At 37.7% G+C, this 23,057-nt stretch overlaps 2 protein-coding genes across 9 annotated transcripts; both read left to right on the top strand.

Annotated features, from left to right (window-relative positions):
* Positions 1-2,816: 2,816 nt before the first annotated feature.
* On the top strand, positions 2,817-11,450 carry LOC143857824 (protein MALE DISCOVERER 2-like). Of its 6 annotated transcripts, none has more exons than XM_077368338.1 (14): positions 2,817-3,758; positions 3,943-4,075; positions 4,494-4,565; positions 4,966-5,109; positions 5,198-5,299; positions 6,002-6,079; positions 6,197-6,258; positions 6,346-6,813; positions 7,572-7,762; positions 7,854-7,986; positions 8,091-8,248; positions 8,455-8,643; positions 8,728-9,014; positions 11,242-11,450. In XM_077368338.1, the coding sequence occupies exons 1-13, from the start codon at positions 3,653-3,655 to the stop codon at positions 8,986-8,988; spliced, it is 2,097 nt and encodes a 698-aa protein (XP_077224453.1). In that variant the 5' UTR covers positions 2,817-3,652; the 3' UTR covers positions 8,989-9,014; positions 11,242-11,450. The 6 variants fall into 6 exon arrangements, with proteins under 6 accessions (XP_077224453.1, XP_077224452.1, XP_077224457.1 ...); XM_077368337.1 differs by having other exon boundaries at positions 11,183-11,450; XM_077368342.1 differs by lacking the exon at positions 11,242-11,450 and having other exon boundaries at positions 6,204-6,258; positions 6,384-6,813; positions 8,728-9,372.
* Positions 11,451-16,384: 4,934 nt separating this feature from the next.
* On the top strand, positions 16,385-21,884 carry LOC143858040 (protein kinase STUNTED-like). 3 transcript variants are annotated; one of them, XM_077368631.1, is made up of 11 exons: positions 16,385-16,899; positions 17,385-17,482; positions 17,570-17,691; positions 18,075-18,184; positions 18,366-19,106; positions 19,204-19,452; positions 19,680-19,840; positions 19,952-20,031; positions 20,250-20,397; positions 20,483-20,632; positions 21,188-21,884. In XM_077368631.1, the coding sequence occupies exons 1-11, from the start codon at positions 16,731-16,733 to the stop codon at positions 21,455-21,457; spliced, it is 2,298 nt and encodes a 765-aa protein (XP_077224746.1). In that variant the 5' UTR covers positions 16,385-16,730; the 3' UTR covers positions 21,458-21,884. The 3 variants fall into 3 exon arrangements, with proteins under 3 accessions (XP_077224746.1, XP_077224745.1, XP_077224744.1); XM_077368630.1 differs by having other exon boundaries at positions 18,354-19,106; XM_077368629.1 differs by having other exon boundaries at positions 18,348-19,106.
* The last annotated feature ends 1,173 nt before the right edge of the window (positions 21,885-23,057 follow it).

The raw sequence follows: 23,057 nt of genomic DNA, 5'->3' as shown, positions 1-23,057 counted from the left end.
TGATGATGTAGGGAAGCTGTTCCACCACCATTGACAAGGTCAGAGTGGTTTACACTTCATCAACACCTGGTCCTGATTGAAGAGACATAAGATTCTCCCATCTTGACATGGATGCTCCACACTGGATCATTTCTCTTTTCTCTATTTTCTCCTTACTGCTGATGGGGCAACATGGATTAGCCTCTTGTTATTTGATTTTTGAACAATGTTTCTTTTACAGCTTTTCAAGTGGATAACTTGATGAAGCGCAAGTCTATTGCATTATAAGCTAAATAAGCTTAGACTATTCCTATTTAGCATCTTTTCCCTTCTTTAAAAAATTGAGTTACTCTACAAAAGATAAATAAGCATCCCATTATATCTTTTTAGTGTTTGAGGTCTTTGATATAAATCAAGGTTGAATAGTCAAAGCAAAAGAACCAGAGATTACCAGGAGATGAGAGATAAAAAATGGACAAGGAAGAACAAGAGAAAGGTAGGGAAGTGTTTGTATGGTTGGAGAAAACTCGACCCACAGAACTTTCTTTATTTCTTGTGCAAAAGAGAACCCCCCAAAATGTAATTGGGGCCCAAAAACTTAAGTGACAAACTTTACTTAAGCGACTCAAGTGAATAGGGAAAAGATGAAAGTAGAAAGGTTATATCTTCCACTATAAAAGAAAGAACATGACTTACAAAAGATGCCAAATCTTATATTAAACGCTGGCCTCTCTCTAGTCCTCAAATATTTGTCCTCTTAACTCAAAAGTGAAAAGAAAGAATTAGACTTGAGCAACACATTCATAGTTTAACTAGGATTCACATGCCTTTTTAGGAGTTGGCTTACTTAGTGCGTGTTTGGCGTACCGTTTAAAACACCGTTTGGCGTTTGAAACACCGTTTTGGGGCCAAACGGCCATTTGGGAGTGTTTGGGTGCGCAGCCACCGTTTGAAACGCCGTTTGAAACACCGTTTTGAACCCTCAAAACGGCGTTTTGCAAACGGAGCGGCGGAGGTCCGTTTGCAAAACGCCATTTTGAACGGTGTTTTTGGGCTACGGGTTTTTACATGTTTGCCCTCACCAAAATCCTTTTTTACGTATATGCGTGCGATTTTATGTGTTACGTCAAATATAAAAAAAGTGGGGGTGTTAATATCATTTTTGAGGACACAAATTTATTAAATTGTTAATATTTAATTCAAAACAAGGGGCTGCTGATATCATTATATGATCTCTTAATTTTGATTTTTTAAAGACAAAAGAATTAAAAGAAACCCTAGTTTCTTACTTTCTTCATCTACTTTGCAAAGTTGCAAACCCTCTCACACCCCACTGCCACAGCGCCTCCACTCGTCCGTCAAATCCGGCAAATCCGGCCGTTGAGAAGAAGAAGGAGAAGAACCCCAAAGGTATAGCCATTTTTTTTTGGCAATGATGTTAAATTTTAATAGTGTTTGAATGAGATCTTAATGATCTTTTAATATTGGGCCTAATGAGAGAGTAGTTGAGTTACATTAAAGCCAACCAAACAATGCCCTTTTTGGTCATTTTACCACTAAAACTCCGTTTTAGAGCATTTGCAACCAAACACACAATACCTCCGTTTGCCGTTTAAAACGCCGTTTTGATCTGGCCAACCAAACATGAAAATGCCGTTTGGTAAAACACCGTTTTGAACCAAAACACTGTTTTGCAAAACGGAGTTTTAAACGCTATTTCAAACGGTACGCCAAACACACCCTTACTAATGGAAACCAAATTTTGTTAACTGATAAAACAAGACATAAAATCCAACACTCTCCACTTTGGCTTGTTTCATAGTCATTTGCAAGAGTTTTTGTTTGCACCTTGTCAGTTGTCAGTGTCTCTACCCTAGATCTGCTTGAGATGTAGTTCTACATCTTCTTCACATGATATGCCCCAACCTTGTCACGTGACGTAACCTTCAATATTGTGAAAAATTAATCAAGTCCAAGCAACACTTGAACTTCTATATTGTAATCAACATTATTAACATTAGTGTGGGAAGCGCGCTTCCCCTAAATTTGGGTAGTAAGAAGAATTTAGCTTTCGAAGTGAGTTTTCGGGGAAGTGGCTTCCCATCCAACTAGAAAGTTTCCTGTAACTAAGGAAAAAACACATAAATAAATGCTTAGGATGGGTTTATTAAAGAGCTAGTAAAGCATGACAGGTTTAATGGTTTGTCATATATTCACCTCCCTGATTAATGGGTTTTTGTCCTTTATTTCATGCGGGTCTAGGAAGGCCAAAACAACCTCTTTTTGGCCATTTTCAGGCAGTCTAAAATCACTGATTCATGGCATTTGGAGCAGCCCAATTGTTTAGTCCATGATCATGGGTCTTGGGCTACAAATTGCATAAATGGAATAATTATAATTTTTGCGATTTATAATGAAAATCCAGGCAAGATGTAGTAAATGAGATAATGGAGTACATACATAAGATTCCAAAGATTTATGGGGTGCCAACATGTTAGAAGGTCAGCCAATAGTGAGATTATAGGCTTGCGAGGGAGGGAGTTTCTAAAGCAGCATTGGAAGTGTTTGATTTTCTCCCTCCTTGATAAGCTTGATTTTGTACTTTTTGTACATTAATCCGGGCTAATCCCCGGTTCTTATTTTATTTTATTTTAATCCAATTCCTTACCTTTCAAAAAAAGAAAAAAAGAAAAGAAAAGAAAGAATTCCAATAGATACCCAACCAGAAGGACTAGAATTCCTTCTTTTTTTTTTCTTTTTTTTTTTTTTTTGGATTTTTGTGCAAGAATAAAACATGGAAAAACAGAAAAATAATAATTTAAAAAAAAAAAAATGATACCTGTTTTGAATCACACCTTGGGTGGAAGGAAATGGGTAACCCTTAGAACAAATCTTAGAGCTAAATCATGAAAAATAATGACCAAAAATGGTGGTATAGTGTTTTTGAGTGTATTTGAATCAGTCTAATAGTTGTTAGGTTGTTGAGAGACATAAGGAGTTATAATCGGTTGTGGGTTTTTGTGTTAACCGAGAAATGCTCTCAACGGTTTAAGTGTCTTTGTTTTTATTTTTGCCTTTTGATGACTTTGTCTCCCTTTTGTTATCTTCCGCCCCCTTGTGAGAAGGGTTGGGTGGATGAGACCTTTGGGATCTTCTTTTTTTATTTATTTTCATTTATTTTTCACCTATTTTGTCCTAATCTCACATTATTTTGTTGGGTTTTTTTTCTTTTCAAAAGGGTACCTTGCTTTGAATTTTCTACATGTTTTTCCTTGTTGGGTTGTGATTTTTTCTGCTAGATTTTTATGGGTATTCCAATTTTCATTTTGACAGAAGAACCCCTTTGAACAGGAAAATAAACATATAAAGAAGAGAGATTCATATGAGAATTCCTCTGATTCAGATGAAATTTCCTCCTTTAGAAGAGTATGTTTGTTAGTCGAATTCTCGTCGAGAATGGTTTACTTAGAATCCCTAAAATTTTAGTCCATGCAATCCAACAATCATTCCCTCCCAATTAATAGAAATAGAGAAAAGGGAAAAAAGATAAAGGAGGGGTTTTTGTACAAAAATCCTGGCGATTAGAAGAGGCATTGCATTTTCTAGAGGCAATTACTGTTACAATTACTACTACTACTACTATAGTAAATTATAGAATCTGGTTTCTGGAGAGATGGTGGCTCGATGGAACCGATTCGGATTCCATGAGCATTGGGTCTTATTGGTTTTTTTTATTCTTCACTTGCAAATCCACGGAAGTTGGTCGATTAATGATGAAGGTAATTTTTCGCATCTAGTCCATTTTGATTCACAGAGTTTGTAGCATTTGGATTTGATCACCATTGTACTTGTGAAACAACCAATTGATCCAAAAGCTTAACCTGTTAGAGTTGGTGTTATTTAATCATTTATACTTCCAACAGTATTAGATTCTATATCTGATCAATATTGATGGAAATGCAGATTTAGCTTCATCTGGATTTCAAACCAGAGTTGAGACCGACCCTTATGGCTCCTTATCGAATTGGAATCCTGATGATGGCGATCCATGCATGTCGTCTGATATTAATTGTGTTGATGGTGAAGTAGAAATATTGTAAGTACCTATATCTTTTTCTCTAAATTGTATTCAAATTCTTGGAATTGCCTTACTGAATCCTAAGGCTTTTAATCAGTTTTTAACTGCATGGTTCATGGAATTAAACTTTCTTCAATGAGATTTTTTAATGATCTAACATACTTGTTGACGCTAATCTTACAATTGGTGGGCCCTTTGTTTGTAGTAGGCAAATTGGTTGGTTCTTTATAGTAAACTCAACTTAACTGTTGATCAAAATGTTGTATTGTAAATGTCTGAGAAATTAATGCACTGAAATAAATGTTTCTACTTTGTTCTTTAAGCACGCTATACCTGACCATTTTGTATCTCTAGTGTCTTATGCGGAAAATTTTGAGATACTTGGTTGAACAGGTTGTGTAGACTATTCTGAAGTCATATTTGATTCCACTTGTAGGGACCTAAAAGCACTTTCTTTAGAAGAGACATTGGCGCCTGTTCTTGGGATGCTTCGCAACTTAAAAGCTATGTAAGCATTGATTTACCGATGTTTAGGATCTAAATTTTGCTTAAGTTTCTATTCTTGATCTCTGTTTTCTTGTTTCCAACCATTCCATACTTTGGTTTTTGACCCGGGTGGTAACCTTGCATGGATAAATGGTGTCTATAATCTGCTTCTCTTGATGAATCTTTCTGAATATTTTTTTATGGGAAATGTTATCAGCACAACCATATTTTGATTTGCACAAACCCCGCTGTTTTTCTTATTTAATTGGCTCGTGAGAGCTTTTTGGGAAATATAATGACCTTTTAACAGCTCTTTAAATACTAAAAGATGAGTTGGTTTGTGAAAATATCAAAATACCTTTGTGCTGATAACATTTCCCTTTTTTATTTGCATTCTTATTTCCCTTTGTTTCCATTGGCAGCATCCTCTATAAGAACCACTTCTTTGGCGTCATACCTAATGAGATTGCAGGACTTACTATGTTGGAGCTACTAGACTTGAGGGGTAATAGCTTGAGTGGAACAACTTCAGTGGAAATAGAGGATGTGCTGACACTTAAGCTCATGTGAGTCCATAATGGCAATTGTATATATTTAACCTTAAGTCCTAGGCCCTCATAATGTCAACTTAACTGGTTTCCATTTGTGTGCCAGTCTACTTTGTGACGATAATTTTCATGGCATATCTCCTGAGTTTGGGAAGCTGAATTACAATCAGAAGCTGGCATCGAGCATAGACAGAAAATTGAGACGTGGGTAAGAGGCTATTTATTACTTTTCAAGCACAGAAAATTGGAACATTAGTAAGACGCTATATATTAGTTTTAAAACTCGTAACATTCATGGAATGTTGTATGTCACAAGCCTGCATATGTTTATCGTGTGTGGTCTGAGTGCAAATGGATCTAATACTATTATTTCTTTCTTCATCAAGTAGGAAATTATAGAGCTGATAAGTTATCTATGGGGTTGAGTCTACTGGTTTAGTTGTGTGGGACAAAATGCCGGATGGTGGCCTACTGGATGGATTTTTCTTTTCGTTTCTTTTGTGATTTCTTATTTGTGTCCTTCTAGCTTGTTTAGTTACTGGTCAAAAGTATTGTTTTGTATAATAAACTTAAAATATTTTGGAAAAAAAAATCATTTGAACCAAATGCCAATATAGAAAATGTCGACCTATCAGTGAAGAATTGTGCCATGTATGATAAAATTTTAGTAAGGTGAATGGCTCTGGTTCAAGAAAGATTTGTTATCATTATAATTTGATATGCATTTGGTGGAAAACATTGATTTATATGCTATATTATTATACTAACGATTTTATCATTGAATCACTGTCACCTTGTTATAACCTTTCTTTTTGTTGAACCTTAAGTTGTGCCCACTTTCTTTGCACTTCGAATTGGTAAGTAGTGTTATCAAGTGTAAACATTAACTGATAGACTATGTTTATTGCAGGAAAGAACTGGAGGAAGCCGACTTCACCGTGGTACCGCTGAAAGGGAAACTTCTACATTATCTACATATGCTACCACCGTATAGTCTAATTCTCTAAATCCTATCAATTTCATCTCCTCTCTGGTTATAAATCATAATCTTTCTTCTTTTTTGATTTTGGAAATACATCAACTAAGAGAACTGTTTGCTGTCAAGGTTCAAGTTTGGAAAAGACTCTTCACATGGCCATGGAGAGAAATGCCATGACAATCTATCAAGTGAGTTGTTTATTGATACTTCTATTTGTATAGCTGAATTTGCAAGATTTTTACCCCTGAGGGAAATACATTTTTTCTCGTTGGTAGCAGGATCAACTGAATCATATATAGTACACAATTTACAGCTTTTACAAACTCCTCGACGGCGCCGACTGCTTGAAGAACCTAGTAACCTTGCCGCCGCTCCAGTGAGTGGTACACTACCCAAAGAGATCACTACAATTCCATCATTTGGAACTGGTTCTTATTCTGCTTTTTCAAATGGAAAGAAAAAAGAATCTCCAATACCCACATTGTTATCTTCTGCAAATCCTCCTACCATTTTGAAATCTCATCCACACTCTTCTACAAATCCCAATACTACCCCTTCAAAGCAAAAAAACACATTAAGTAAAGGATCGGGAAAATGGAAGTATCTGTTTTTAATTCCAGCTGGGCTTCTTCTTCTTACTGTCGCTGCCACCATGGTTTTTATGTGTCGGGGTCGAGGAGTGGCAACCATTGGTCCTTGGAAGTCTGAACTAAGCGGTCAGCTCCAGAAAGCATTTGTAACAGGTGATTTTTATTTAGAATCCATTTCCTATGTAACATACAACTATTGCATTCAAAAGCATGTGTGAAAAAACCAATTACCCCAAAAGCTTAAGCTCTCGGAGATGGCATTATTTAATCTTCTATACTTTAATACTCCCCCTCACGTGTGGCCCCTCTTTTTAGGGATGGCCTATGGGTTGGCCATTACATGTTTTCAAACTACCAGTTACTCTAAAAGCTTAAGCTGTTGGAGACGGTGTTATTTAATCTTTTATACTTTAACACCCTCCCCCTTCCCCCCCCCCCCCCCCCCCCCCCCCCCCTCTTTTGGGTTTGGCCATTGCATGTGGATATTTGCTATCCAGGAGGTTTGAACTCAGGACCTTTGCTCTGATACCATGTCAAACTACCAATTACTCCAAAAGCTTAAGCTGTTGGAGATAGCGTTATTTAATCTTTTATACTTCAACACATGTAGACTGTTTTTAATATCAAGGCGGTTTGAACACAGAACCTTTGCTCTGATACCATGTGAAACAACCAATTACTCCAAAATCTTAACCTTTTGGAGATGGCGTTATTTAATCTTTTATACTTTAACACCATGTCTTGAAGTGGTGTACCTTTGGATCCATTCTGCTAGAATTGAAGGACTCAAGGATTAAAAGAAACACTGCTTCCAATTATATGATAAATAGCTGGTCTATATGAACAGAAGTTCTGCCTATACATTTCATATTTAGATTCCAACACACGTAATCTGATTTGAAATTTTCCAGGGGTACCTAAGCTAAACCGAGGAGAGCTAGAAACTGCTTGTGAGGATTTTAGCAATATTATTGGCACGTTTTTGGATTACACGCTATTCAAGGGAACGCTATCAAGTGGAGTTGAAATAGCCGTTGCATCGACCTTAGTTCCATCTGCGAAAGATTGGTCGAGACGTTCAGAAATTCGCTTCAGAAAGAAGGTTTTGTATCCATTTTTTGGGCTCCTTTGGAAAGCATTGTGCTTTAAACAGATACCTTAATTATAATGCATTTTGGATTCTGAATGTTCAGATAGACGCATTGTCAAGGGTGAACCACAAGAACTTTATCAATCTTCTTGGATATTGTGAGGAGGATGAACCTTTTCTTAGGATGATGGTGTTTGAGTATGCACCCAGTGGGCTCCTTTCTGAACATCTTCATGGTAAGAACTTTACCGGAATTCGAACTGTTGAATGTTTTCAGATTTCGAGGTTCAAAAAGTAAAGATGTTCTTGTGGAACTTCTTGTTGTGTTTTGCTAATGTAGTTAAAGAAGTTGAACATCTTGACTGGGCTGCAAGAATGAGGATTGTTATGGGAGTTGCGTACTGTCTCCAATACATGCACCACGAGTTAAACCCTCCATATGTACATTCCAATCTTCAATCAAGTAGCATTTATCTCGCAGATGATTTTGCCGCCAAGGTATACCGATTGTTTCTTCACTAACATTTAATAAAAACTACCGAATCCACGAATCCTACTTTTTGGGGTTTTCCGAATCCGACACCCCGAATCCGTGTTGGATCCTGACATGCGAACCCGAATCCTTGTAACACTTTCTTCCTAATTCTGTTCCTAATTCTGTCTCTAGCACCTGTTCAGGCAAATGACAATGTGGTTCTATACAGATTGTAGAAAATAGCTTCTGGAAAGACTTTGTGACAAAAGCGAAGATGTCCGGGGAGGAAGATATGGATCCCTCCGAATTGCCGTCCACGAATCCTGAAAGCAATGTTTATAGTTTTGGAGTGCTGTTACTAGAAATCATTTCAGGAAAGCTTCCTTATTCAGAAGAACAAGGATTTCTAGTAGATTGGGTAGGACATCTGATTTCTTTAAGTTCTTTTACAGTGAGGAGAAACTTTTTTGTTGTTTCTGATTGCCAAATAATTAATTTTCAGGCTGCTGAATACTTGAACGATAAACATAGTATCAACTATTTGATCGACCCCGCATTGAAGTCCTTCAAGAAAAATGAACTTGATGTCATCTGCGAGATTATTCAAGAATGCATTCTTAAAGATCTGAGGCAGAGACCGACGATGAAGGAAATTACTGCCAAATTGAGGCAAGTCCTAGCCATCTCATCAGATGCGGCAACTCCAATACTTTCTCCGCTTTGGTGGGCAGAACTCGAGATCCTTTCAGTTGAAGCTAGTTAGCTCAAAACCATTGTGGATCTGCCATTGTAAGTCTCTCTGTAGCTCTCTGTGAAATATAACTGTGTAGTCTATGCTTTTCCTTGCTCATATTGATTCGCTATAGTGCCAAGCTCTGTCTCCATCTCTCTCCCCTACCGCTGTTGCCACCATAAAAACTCTTTTCTTATTTATTTTGTCCTATTTTTCACCGATCCATGACAATAAAGTGTGACAGAAGGTCTCACAAATTTGGGGTTCTTGCCCAACTTATACCAGATATGTACTTACAGACTTGCTACAAATGATCATGTCAATCTGTAACTTGGTGCAGTATGATGCACCCTAAAACTGATTTTATTATAGGCTTTTGGAAATTGTAAATTATTTCTGCCAAGTTTTGAATTTTTCACGTGGAGTCTTGGATTGTTTCTGAATTTGTGTCCTACTTGCACCAAAGAAAATGGAAAGAACCAAGAGGGCTGCGGTATTATTTTCGGATGTGATGACCCTTTGAAGTATATAAGTTTCTTTAATTAGATTAGAGATGCGTGTGCATATAACATAATATATATAATATGAATTTTCCATTCTTGTGAGCTTTTGGTAATAAATAGTTAATTATATATTAGGCGGTCAACACTCAACACTAAGAACAAAATGGGAGTCGTGGACGGCATGGTGCAGAAACCATCTGAAAAGGATGCAGATTATCTTCAATGGTTATTGTTGGCCCACATGGCAACCCCCACCCCCCCCCCCACCCCCCCCCCCCCCACCCCCACCCTAAAGAGCAAAGATAATTAAGAACTAGGAAGATGAAAATCAAGATGCAAAAGGAATAGAGAAAGAGGCAAGTGAAGTGCACTAAGACTTTTATAGTAGTTTGGCCCAATCCCAGCCTACGTCTACTCTCACGAGATGTCCCCTCTCGTTGCTTCACTATCCTGGTCTTCTTACGGGTGAAGACCAAACCGTTTACAAGCTCTCCAAGGGTTGATCCGGTGCCCTCCCACCAAGCCAAGGCTTTATCCCCAAGCCTTGAGACCGAAGTTTGATGCGGTAGGACCACCAAATTACAAGAAGAAAGAAATAAAAATAATCACCCTCTCACTAAGGTGGATGTACAATTGAGCTCACACAACTTTCTCAAAGATTTAAAAGAAAATCCTCGCCTAATCACTCCACGATATGCAAGTAAAGACACTATGATGTAAAACACATAGTAGATGATCAAATATGAGCTTAAGCGTCTTAGTTAATGGTTTAGTGACCTTAGAGCCCCTTATATAGAGGTTTGGAACTAAAACTAGCCATTATAGGCCCCACTTTGTGGCGGCTTTCACTCTTTCCTTTTTCCAAGTAGACTTGTCCATAGGTCGCCCCTTCTGCTATGGCTCACTCTGTGATAACTTTACTCCTTACTCCGGTGGATTTTACTTTGATTTTTTTAAGAGGTAGCCCTTTCTATGCAGTCCTCTCCATAGGTCGCCCATTCCATGACTCAAATATGTGACGTAATGGCTACTCTGATATCAAATGTTAGGTACCTAACCAACACGCCAAAAGCTCCAAAGCTGATGGAACGCATTCGGCTAGGAACTTTAAACTTGTCACATACCAGGCCACCTAGTCCTATACCTAAGTAGGCCCCACTCAACACTGTAACAGTAAACATTTTTTAACCAACAGTTCTTTTGATTAACTCTTAAAGCATGGGCCTTCTTTTATTGTATACCTATGAACTACAATCTTTTTTTATATGAGAAAAGTTGAGGGTAGATTTTTCTATGAAAAAATAGATCATGGTTTGGTAAGTGATTAAAGAATATTTACCACAAAATGTGTGGCATATTATTTTGACACTTTTGAATTTTTTTTTAAAGTTAAAATTTTAGCTATTTTTGGTAAGTAAGCTGAGATTTGGCAGATCCCTAGCAGTTATTATAAGAATATTCAACTTTACAATCTTACATAGCTACTCCTAGAGGAGTCTTAAAGTAGAAAGTTTAACAGCTTGGGAGGAAGAATTAAAAGGGGGATGCTATTCCCTTTACATGGACATTCAATCTTGGAGAGATAATCTGTAGCTACGTATGCTTCTCTCCATATGTGAGAGATTTTTAGGAATCAAACAATCTCAAATTCTCTTCTATCTTGGCAAGCATTGATTTCTTCATCCTCGGACACTTGTGACTGTTTTTTATGATGTTTACAGCTATCGGGTATCAAATCTGACTCAATCCAAATGGCTTTGATTTGCAACTCTTTTGTTAGGAGAATTCCTTTGAGGATGGCATTGAGCTCTAGTGTGTAGATCACTTCTATCACGATGTTTCTGGAGAACAAACCTATAAGTAGCTGTTCGAGTCCCTTATCATCCCTCCAACTCATGAACCATTGATTTCAAGAGACGCATTGTTATTTAGCTTGTACCAGTTTTCTTCTGGTTTAATCCATCTACAAATGCTTTACTTCTTCTTGTCCTGTCCACCTCAAATTTGGTTCAATTTCTTGGTTCCTTGTGTCCTAATGGTTCAAGTTGTTTTGGCAAACAAGATGGGTTTTGGCAGGGACCCCTACAGGTTTATTAAATGAAAAGAAAGATGATACATTTAGGGAAATGTTATCAGCACTACTGTATTTTGATGAGGGCAATCCTCACTTTATTAAAAGTACGGTATGGCCCGCACCATAAGATGATCCAAACCGTCCATTAGATGGGCCACAGCCTACCCGACAATTATTTCTATAGGTTGATCCTAAGCCTCCGATCTATAGAGGGTTAGGATCAACCCTCTAACACTCAGATTGAAAGGCTAGGATCAACCTATGGAAATGATTTTTGAGGCACAACCTATTTAAGCTGTGGCCCGTCTAATGGACAGTTTGGATCATCCTATGGTGCGGGCCATACCGTACTTTTAATAAAGTGAAGAGTGCCCTCGTCAAAATACAGTAGTGCTGAAAACATTTCCCTACATTTAAATATGAAAATCACTCTATCTCCATCCTTGAGAGACACTAGATAGAAAAAACAAAGGATTCATTGAAAAGATAGTTCAAAAGAATGAGGAGTGGCATTATCATCAAGGGAGAGCTGATATCATCTTTTTTCCCTTGTCAATGGCGTGTTCGATTGTATTACACTTGTGTTTGTTACTATTACACATTGTGGGTCTCAGATTAAGAAATCTCAGATTAAGAAGAAGACCACGTGATTGGAAGATTGATTTTTTTAAAAAAAATTACTCTTGCTGTTTCAATTCCCGTGATGAGGATAAAATAGAAAGAATGTGAATAGAGAGTCTGTCTGTCTAGAAGTGCTTGAAACCTTTGTGTAGTTAGGCATTTAAAGACTGTTACAGTTGCCAAAATGCTATCAACATGCAATTAAAGGTGTTTAATAACGGGGGAGTGTCATTATCAAAACATGGGGTATGGATATTCTTCCTCAATATTTAATTTGAGCTCTGACCGTGAAAGATTATTCACAATTTTGCTAGGAAAACCATTTCGCGGATCACTTTGGCGGGAGATAACAGCCACAACAGGTTCACTTTTTAGCGGATTTTGTCTTATTCCTTGCCTAGTAAATCCCATTTGAATGTGTGCCCACTGTAAATTAGCTGAATTTTGTGCATTTGCCATGTATCAGTGTGTTTGTCATTTCTTGCACATTTAGGCCATGTTTGGATTGCAAGAATTTTCTAAAATGTTTGGAAAAGGAAGACATTTCCCTTTCTCCCCCTGCATTACGCGCACACTCCCTTATAATGTGATTTGACGTGAAAACGGGTTCAAGTTATCCACTTTTCACGTCAAATCACGTTATAGGAGAGCATGCGCGTAATGCACGGGGTGTGAAAATATCATCGCCTTTCCAAAGGGAAACTCTTCTAAAATGGGATCCCCTATTGGAAATAAAGAAGGGGTAAATAGGGCTGATCGATTTGGCAATTTTAAAAAGTTTTTTTGTTAAATGCGCATGTGTCACGTTAGGGATTCCCGTGCTTTTTCTTTTCTTTTTTTTTCCAGCACGGGACCCCGTTTTCCTAGCAACCCTCTTTCCAAAATTTCTTACTTTTCAATTATTTGATAACAAATGAAAAAATTAGCTCAGCTGCAATCACACTGAACAAGTCAGGAAGGCCAGGAGTTTGGACTCTAAGGACCCTCCGATGCTTCAGTCAGACAAGGCAACAATATACGAACCGAGCTCAAGTAGAAAGAGCAGTGAGAACAAAGTAGTAGTTTTGAGATTTTGAAGTACCTACCTCGAAGAAAGTCCCCTTTTAAAGACGTTGTCATGGGCAGTTTAAGAAACTTGCCTTCTTTGGAGTCTGTTGTGATTGGACGAGCTCGGTTGGTGAGTTAACCTGCCACCCAAGAGATTGGTTTCTAGGGTTTCTAGAAGGCAAGTGAAATGACCTTCTTACCCCTAACCAATCATTAATCCTCTGATGTGATGTCTTCAGCTTCCATTAGTGGTTGGACTTTAACCCTAACAAAGGGTACATCTTAAAATTGTGTCCACCAAAACTACACTTGATGGAGAAGGAAGGAAAGATAGGGAACAATCACTTCAGTGATTACCTTAAACAAGAAAGCACCATGTGAAACATTATTAATGCGAAAAGATAACTTTTTTCTTTTGACTAAACAGTGTGAGAGCTTAAACATACAAGTTATTTAATAGCAACAAAGTAATTTACATCGATAAGGTATTTAATAACTAAAGAAAAATTTACATGTAAAGATATTTACTATCAATAAAACTTACATTTATAAAGTATTTAATAGTTAAACGAAACTTCACATGTGTGGACATTGTTCATGGGAGGATATAATTGTTCTTGTGACTGATTAGAGTGAGAGCTTAAATATATAAAGTTATTTAATGCCAACAGAATAATTTTCATCTATAAGGTATTTTAATAATTCAAGAAAAATTTGCATGATATTTAATAGCTATAAAAAATTACATCTAGGAATTATTTAATAGTTAAAAGAAATTTTACATTTACTAGGTTTTAAACAACCTCAAGGACCACACATGTTTTTCCCATCTCTTATGCAAGGTTTAAAATTTCGATTTCGGTACCGGTTTCGGACTTCCGGAAAACCGAAATTTTGGTCGAAATATGGTACTCTCGTTTGAAATTCCAGACAGAAATTTCAAAATTTCGGACGAAATTTTGTAACGCTTTTTTTAAAAAAAATACATTTTCTCGAAATTTCGGCCAAAATTTGGTAAATGGCGAAATATTTAATTTCGCCAAATACCGGTTTCGGTCCCCACCGAAATCTGAAATTTCGGATTTCGGTCGAAATTTAAAACCATGCTCTTATGGTTGATCACTATCATGGATAGTGCCAGTATGAGTATTGATATTCTAATCGTTATCGGTACAAATTACCACGCGATAATGCCAGTATGAGTATTGATATTCTGATCGTTATCAGTACAAATTACCATGCGTTTGACTTTTCATGAAAGAATCCCTAGATCCTCAATTGATTCTTCCTCATTTTCCTCCTCGAGTTCTTCTTGGCTATAAAATACTTAATTAGTAGGCCTGCTCAAAACCTCTTATTGTTGGTTTCTTTGAGTTGGCACACCATCGAAACACGCCATACCGTGCTCATTCAACATGTCGATGTCGTGAGACACGTGCAAGCAAGCCTCTCCTACCAATTTCAAACCTAAAAATAACATTAATTAATACATTCTCCCCCTTTTCTTCCCTGAGCCACCCCTTGTAGTGGAAAAAGATTACTCATAAATATGGTTTTAAATTTCGGTTTCGGTACAGATTTCGGCCAAAATCGGGTAAAAAGCCAAGAAGTGTCATGTCTTTGGGCTGAAATTCGGTAAAATAATAATAAAAATATTTTATTGAAATTTCTGAAATTAGTTTCGGGCATTTTGGTTTCGGTATAGACCGAAGGTCGAAATTTAAAACCATGGTCATAAATACACTAGGAGAGCGTTTGGATACATGGATTTTGTAATCTATACGTGGATTTTATAACCCGGGATTTTTCAAGCTAAAACCTGAACTTTATAAGCTAAAACTTGGATTCATAAACTAAAGCATGGATTTTATAATCTATATATTATAAGAAGGCAAAGTAAAGAGTAACCATAAGTCGACCCACAAGAGAAAAAATAATAAAAATAGAGGAGAAAGGGAAATGATGCGCTTGAAATTGCTGTAAACGAAACACTAGCATATGGCAGTATCCGAATTGCATTAATTTATACTCATTATATGTTCTCTTTTAATGACCAAAGAAACTATTCAAAGCAAGCAACAGCAGCCGCTAATGAGATCCTTCTAATCCCCATATACATATATGTCTAAAATAATCTCTTTTTGGTAAAGCATGTCTAAAATTATTCACTATAGCTGACAAATGCATGGAAATGATATTGACACTCACCTGTTGTTTTGATAATGACAACCATCTCAAGCAGACCAGCACATAAATGGATTGGATCGTGGGAAAGTGGCATCCACATGCACGCATGTTAATCTGCCCTTATTTTTCTTTGTAAAATAGGGCCCACAATATAATTCTTAAAAAAAAGAGTGGTATTATAAGAGAGAGAGAGAGAGAGAGAGAGAGAGAGAGAGAGAGAGATTAATTCTTCTTTCTTTTGATAATGGGACACTCCTCAGTTTGTTATAGGATGCAACTTGGGTCAGGCTCCACCTAATTTCCGCTCGAGTTGGGTTGGTGTTTAGCCAGGTTGGGTTGAGAACTTGGGGAATCTGACTCGACTTGAACCTGACCTCCATCGTCTAATTTTATCATGATTTTTAAAATCTTAGGATTACATTTTTTATGTTTGCCCTATGCTAATCTGAACCCAACCCGACCCACTTTGAAAAAAAAAATGGTTAGATGGGCCTGGTCAGGGTTGAGAGATTAATAGAGGGGTTGGGTTAAGGTTGATCATCCACAACCCGAGACTCAAATTGGGTCATGTTAGGGTTGGGGAAATTCTATCCAGATTGAGCTACGTCTGGCCTCGACCCGACCTGACCCGAGTTGCACTCCTACTTTGTTAACCGCTTAATAGAATTAGTAACAACTAATTCTCAAATAGTAAAAATTGAAGAGAGAAGTGCCAGGCGTGCGGAAATCATTTTCTAAATGTATATTTATTAAAGGCAAACAATGTTGGTACCACTAAATTTTGATAATTACACGATCTTAGCTTGTCTTTTATTATTTAAACAGCTGTCAAATTGTCAAAGGTTATTACAGTCTTCAAAAAGCTGTCCCAAGCCAACTAAAAAGAAAAGACAAGCTAAGTCTGGCAGTTATTAAAAAAAGGTAGTGCCAATATCAATAGATTCTATATTATTATACAGATAAAGTGGAATATATGGCCAGAGAGAAAGAGGAATAGAGGGCAAGTAAAAAGGTATGTGAGATTTGACAACCCTCCTCCAAATACGGATCTTTTGTTCCTTGATTTTACTCTTTCAACCCACGTTCGTCGTTTCAACTTACACCCTCATGACCATCACAAACCTTTCTTTGTGTTTTTTCTTGCCGTAAAAACAGAGGCAGAGGCAGAGGCAGAGGCAGAGAGAATAAAAAATAAGTAGTATGAGATGTTAGTTGGGGGTGTTGTACGCGCGGGTATGCAAAAATCATGTTAAGAAGATGAGGGTGATGATGGGAGATAAGAAACCAACGTGTGATTTTGAGTGAAAAATCTGAGAGAGAGAGAGAGAGAGAGAGAGGAGATGAAGGTTGAGAGGTTGGGGTTTGAAGAGGAAAGAGGAGGAGGTGGTAATGTAGTAGTGGTGGGGGTGAAATTGGATGGAGGGAGCAGAGAATTGCTGACATGGGTGCTTGTTAAAGTGGCTCAGCCTGGAGATCAGATCATTGCTCTTCATGTGCTAAACTCTACTGGTAAAACTCCTCTCTCTCTCTCTCTCTCTCTCTCTCTCTCTCTCTCTCTCTCTCTCTCTCTCTCTCTCTCTCTCAATTTCCATTAAACACGCAACAAAATCCTCTTAGTTTTTTGCCACCCCCCCCCCCCCCCCTCTCTCTCTCTCTCTCTCCATTCAACAGTCAACAAACACCCAACAAAACCCTCTTAGTTTTTTGCCTCTCTCTCTCTCTCTCTCTCTCTCTCTCTCTCTCTCTCTCCATTCAACAGTAAGCAATCACCCAAGAAACCCCTCTTTGTTTTTTGCCCCCCTCTCCCTCTCTCAATTTCAATTCAACAGTAAGCAAGTAAGCAATCACCCAACAAAACCCTCTCTTTTTTTGCCCTCTCTCTCTCTCTCTCTCTCAACACCCAACAAAACTCCTCTTTCCCTTTTTAGTAGCTTCATGCTTAAACTGAGAAAAAAATCTATTTCTTATGCATTTTAAGAATAAATCTTTTACAGAGGTGCTAGATGGAGATGGGAAATCCTCCCTTCTTTCTCTTGTAAAGGCCTTTGACTCCGTACTCGCCGTTTACGAAGGCTTCTGCAACTTAAAACAGGTTGGTTCCTTCTCCAAGTTTTTCTGATGGGTCCCTTTGTATTCCTCTTTGACATTCTTTAATTGGGTTTGGTTTGATCTTTGGAAGGTTGATCTCAAGCTAAAGATCTGCCGAGGTTCATCAGTCCGAAAGGTTCTTGTTCGTGAGGCAAAATCTTATTCCGCCCGTAAGGTCATTGTTGGGATTGCCAAGAACAATTACACCATTGGGTGAGTGAATTTTGTGAATATATGAAACTTAATTCCTTGCAAATGCTTTGATCTTTGATCCCATTCCATCCCATTGTGTGTTTATAATTGTGAAACAACCAATTACTCCAAAAGCTTAAGCTATTAGTGTTGGTGTTATTTAATTATTTATGCTTCAACACTCCCTCTCACATGTGACCCCTCTTTTTTTGGGTTGGCCGTACCCATGGATTTGTAATATCAATGAGTTGTTGGGTTTTTAACCCTGGACCTGCCGTGAGGCAATAGCTCTAATACCATGTGAAACAACCAATTACTCCAAAAGCTTAAGTTATTATTAGTGTTATTTAATTATTTATACTTAAAACAATAATTGATACAAGAAATGGTTCTATGAATTGTAGGTCTTCTACTTCAGTGGCTAAATATTGTAGCAAGAAACTCCCCCTTGATCGTTGGGTACTTGCTGTGAATAATGGCAAGGTGATTTTCCAGAGAGAAGCTGCCTCATCAGGTTTTTTTTTTTTATTCTCTTATTCAATACTAAAATTCCAAAATTCTATGTTTTCTCTGTGAAACAACCAATTACTCCAAAAGCTTAAGCTGTTAGAGTTGGTGCTATTTATTCATTTATACTTCAACATTCCCATCATTTTTCCTTTCACATTTCACTGAAGCATCAGGAAATGAAACAGTTGATTGCTGTCGGAATACTAGTTTATTTAGTGTGATTCATCGGACTTTGAGTAAGAATTTCAAAGTGCCCAACAGTGGATTTAATGAAGATTCTAAGAATGGGAAGAAAAATGGTCAAGATCAGCATGATCCAGGCGTGGATTCTAGTCATTCTCTTAGTGTTGAAGAGTGGTCTGATTGTGGTGCCGTTGCTGTGGGTAGTAATCCATCTTGTTATTCTCTCAGACAAAATTGTTCGGTCTGTGCATCTAACATGGAAGAGGCCCCATGTTCGGATGCTCGAGATACAGAAGAGGGAAATGGCGATTCCTTGGCTATGGTTCCAGTACAGACTTTAGAGGGTGCCTCGAGCTCCATCTCTCTCTTGATACGAGAATTGCCTGAACTGAGACCCGGATGGCCTCTCATTTGCCGTTCAATCTCACCTGATAGACAAGCGTCCGAAAGATCAACTGTTAGCCAGATATCTGTAGTTCAATGGGCAATGCGGATGCCAGTTCATCTTGATCACAAGCCGATGGAAATGGAGGATGTGGTTACTGATAGACCCAATTTGGATGGAGAGAGTGGTGCGATAGTTGTAGTAGGAGATGCTGACTCGCCTGGCTCCATTCCAATCCATGATGATGAGGTGAAACACATTCCGAAGGAATTAAAGTCTCTTCACGATAAGTATTCATCCACTTGCAGATTGTTCAGTTATCGGGAACTCTTATCGGCAACATCCAACTTCTCATCAGGTTTGTTTTCATGTCCATATCCATTAACATGGGTGATTTTGGCTACTTCAAATGCCACTTTTATCTGTTGTTATTTGACCTCTGTTTTTTACTCCAGAGAGATTGATTGGAAAAGGAGGGAATAGCCAGGTTTACAAGGGATGTCTTCCTGACGGTAAAGAATTGGCGGTGAAAATCTTGAAGCTGTCCGATGATGCATTGAAAGAATTTGTTCTGGAAATCGAGATCATCACCACCTTACACCACAACAACATCATCTCTCTGTTTGGATTTTGCTTCGAGGACAATAAGCTTCTCTTGGTCTATGATTTCCTTTCAAGAGGAAGCTTAGAAGAGAATCTTCATGGTACATTATACTTGTTTAGACATTAAGGCCCGGTTTGTTTTGGATTTTGAAAACCTATTGCGAGTCCGTAACTGATTATTGGACTCCAAATTAAATGTAAATTTGTGTCCAATAATCAGTTTTGGTCTCACAATCGGTTGTCAAAATCCAAACCAAACAGGGCATAAATTTTCAAGTTTGTGGGATTTTGCTTTCTGATTGCTCATCCAATCTTTATTGTTTTCTAGGTAAGAAAGATGATAGTGTGTTTGGTTGGGCCGAGAGATACAAGGTGGCTCTCGGTGTAGCCGAGGCTCTGGATTATCTACATAGCGAACGTGCTCAACCCGTGATCCATAGGGATGTGAAATCTTCAAACGTTCTTCTTGCCGATGATTTTGAGCCCCAGGTGCCGTAATTTTCTCAAAATAAGAAATTATATTTCTACTCCTTGGTTGGGTTAGCATCAATACGCTCATTATATCTGATCTGAATCATCACACCTCGTTTCTGGGTTCAGTTATCTGATTTTGGACTTGCTACATGGGCATCGACATCTTCATCACATATAACGTGCAGCGATGTTGCGGGGACATTTGGGTTCGTAATTTCTGCTGTTAAACTTCCAAAATGAGCTTGATTGAATTTTTTTATTTTATTTTTATTTTTTTTTCTGAATGTTAGCAAAATATTATTAGAACGAAAGAAGGTATAAAGCCCATAATGAGCCTGATTGGATTCTGTCGGGCCAATGTTCTTTCCAACGTGATTGAGAAGAAAACAAGCAGACTAACTTTGTTTGAATCCCACCCTTGCAGATATTTGGCTCCAGAATATTTCATGTACGGAAAGGTTAATGACAAGATCGATGTTTACGCTTTTGGCGTTATACTTCTTGAGCTTCTTTCGGGAAGGAAACCCATTAGCAACGAGAATCCTAAGGGCCAGGAGAGCCTGGTCATGTGGGTAAGTCTTCCATTGAAATATGTTTATTGGTTTCTCATCAAATTTACCTCTTTACCTCAACTGATCATCATACCCAAATTCTCAGGCGATGCCAATTCTTCGTAGTGGGAAAGTAATGCAATTGTTGGATCCGATTTTCCGCCATGAATATGATAATGATCAAATGGAGAAGATGGTTCTAGCTGCTTCCCTTTGTATTAGACGTGCACCTCGATTACGGCCTCGAATGGGCCTTGTAAGTTCCCTCATTCCACATTTAATTCTTATAGTTTTCTTTGGCAAGCAACCATTCTCAGCTGTCAAGCAAACTATGTTACATGGATTCTTCTGAATCAGTGAAGTACCCTTGTTGGACACATGTTGGATTCTAGTACTTTAGGATTGACTGTGACACTTCTAGATATCTGTAATCTTCTTCTTTTTTTTCCGACTAGAATAAATTTACAATTAACACATGTTTTGAGTTTTATCTATCCTAGTAAGTTTTTTAATATGAAAATAAGACATTATATTTACTTAACCTACGAATAAAAAAATTATAAATTTCTAATTAATAGGCATATTATCATGCAAAAGAATTAAAATTAGCCAAATCCGCGAATTCTTTTTTTTTCTTTTTGCCGGGGGTGGGGGTAGCCAAATCTCACACACACTACCTATGTCGGATTCTGACACTCGTATCCGTACTCAATACTCGTGCAACATAGTGAGCGCACCATATTTAATGCTAGAGTCCAGAGATAATTCAATTCATTTTCATTTGTCACATCTCCATCTCTTCTGACTGCAGATCTTGAAGTTACTCAAAGGGGATGATGAAGCAACCAAGTGGGCGAGGTTACAGGTTAGCGCTTTGGAGGAGTTTGATACTCTGGATGATGAAGCATATCCAGTATCTAATATACAGTCCCATCTTAACCTTGCATTGCTTGATGTGGAAGATGATTCGATTTCCATTGACAGCGTCGATTGCTTAACTGCACACAAGTCCTTGGAGGATTATTTACAGGCGAGGTGGAGCCGGTCCTCGAGCTTTGACTTATTGTCTTCGAAGAAATGAAAGTTATAATCTTCATTGCAATTTTTTTATTTTTTGTAGTCATTGTACTTTGATTTTTCTTTGTTAGTTTAGTGATGGGTGGGTCCAGGATGAGAGGTTGTTTGCAGGACCATTGCCCTCCTCCTTGATTAGCCATGTCTCAGTTCAATTTGAGCTGGTTATAGGAACCTTCACTTATCTTGGGTTCCTTGATTAAAAGTTGAGGAAGTTGATTAAAAGTTGGATTTGTAGTTGAAGAAATGCTCTTATATTCAATTCCATTACGTTTGAGCTTCCTCAAGGCTGTGACCATCCATGTAACCATTCCTTAGCATTGTACAAAGGCTCAGAAAGAGCCTACAACTTATTTTTTTAATCTGAGAGTATTGATGTATGATGAGTGGCCATTGAAACATTTTGGTGATTATTTGAAGAGTTCCCAAAAGAAGTTGCTGTGTGAATCTTTAAAATTTTTAAATACTTCATTGCTAATTAGTTTCAAGCTTTTATAAATTCAAGAATATTTTGTTAAGCTAGAGAAACAATTTCAATTCACTCTTGCTCATTATTATAAATTTTTTGTATTTTTTTTTTCCAAATTTCTATCTAACATTTCCCATGCTACTCGCGAATTTTGCGAACATTTGCCTTGAAGATCTAAGCAACAAATCTCATGAAAGGCAAGGTGTGTAGTAATGCCTAAACCCAATGATCCAAAGCAAAGATACAGGATACAGGAACAAGGAAACACCATTTTCAATTGTCTCAACATTCTCTTTTCAATTTCCATTCAAGAGTTGCTATGTGTTTTCGCGCCCTATTGAGAATAGTGACCCCAAGTACCTCAGACCCTTGGCAATTTGCTAATCTTTGCATTTGAATTCATTAAGAAGACATAATTCCAAGATTACAATTCAATCATTTGCATTGAGTCTTCCCCCCCAAATGGTTTATCATCAACATTAGGATTTTAATCAGGTCGCCAAAATATCAATTGGACCATTGGATATCCAACAAATGGTCAATGAGATGAACGGCCGGGATCAAAGATAGGTTGAGGGGGGGCTCATTATATTACAATGAGGGCCACATACAGCTCAACATTATTTTTGTTTTCCTTTCCATGATTTAGAGGGAAATGATAGGGTTTAAAGACACCATCATACATTGAATAAAAGATGAACCACACACTAGGTCAATCAAATTGTTTTCCGAGATTTGCTTGGGACCATCGAAGAAGGCATTTCGCATGCATGTCAGAGCAGCCACACAGGCTCAGATTTTGTCTTATTCATTTAATTCATCTGAGGTGTCTGCTCTCACATGCAATAGCCCAGGCCTGAAATGCCTTCTGCGATGGTCGCTAGCAAATCCCTTATCTTTCATATGTAATCAAACAATGGAAACGGTTTTTGAGGACTTGTTTACCTATGCTGAAAACTTTCTCCTACAAATAATCAAAATTTCCAAGGTTTGCTAACTCATTTGTTTAGGTAGAAATTTTTCATTGAATAAACTAGGAAAAAAAGCAAACAATCATGATATATAGCCATATTTCTTCATGGAAAAAGTAGAATTTTCAGGCCATATCTGGCCGCCAGGAATTTGTTTTCGTGATAAA

The sequence above is a fragment of the Tasmannia lanceolata genome, unplaced genomic scaffold, assembly GCF_043159265.1.
Source record: "Tasmannia lanceolata isolate RefF3 unplaced genomic scaffold, GAP_Taslan_0.1 ptg000025l, whole genome shotgun sequence".
Lineage (NCBI taxonomy): Eukaryota > Viridiplantae > Streptophyta > Magnoliopsida > Canellales > Winteraceae > Tasmannia > Tasmannia lanceolata.
Note: the sequence above shows the minus strand (reverse complement) of the source record. Positions and strands in the feature narration are given on the sequence as shown.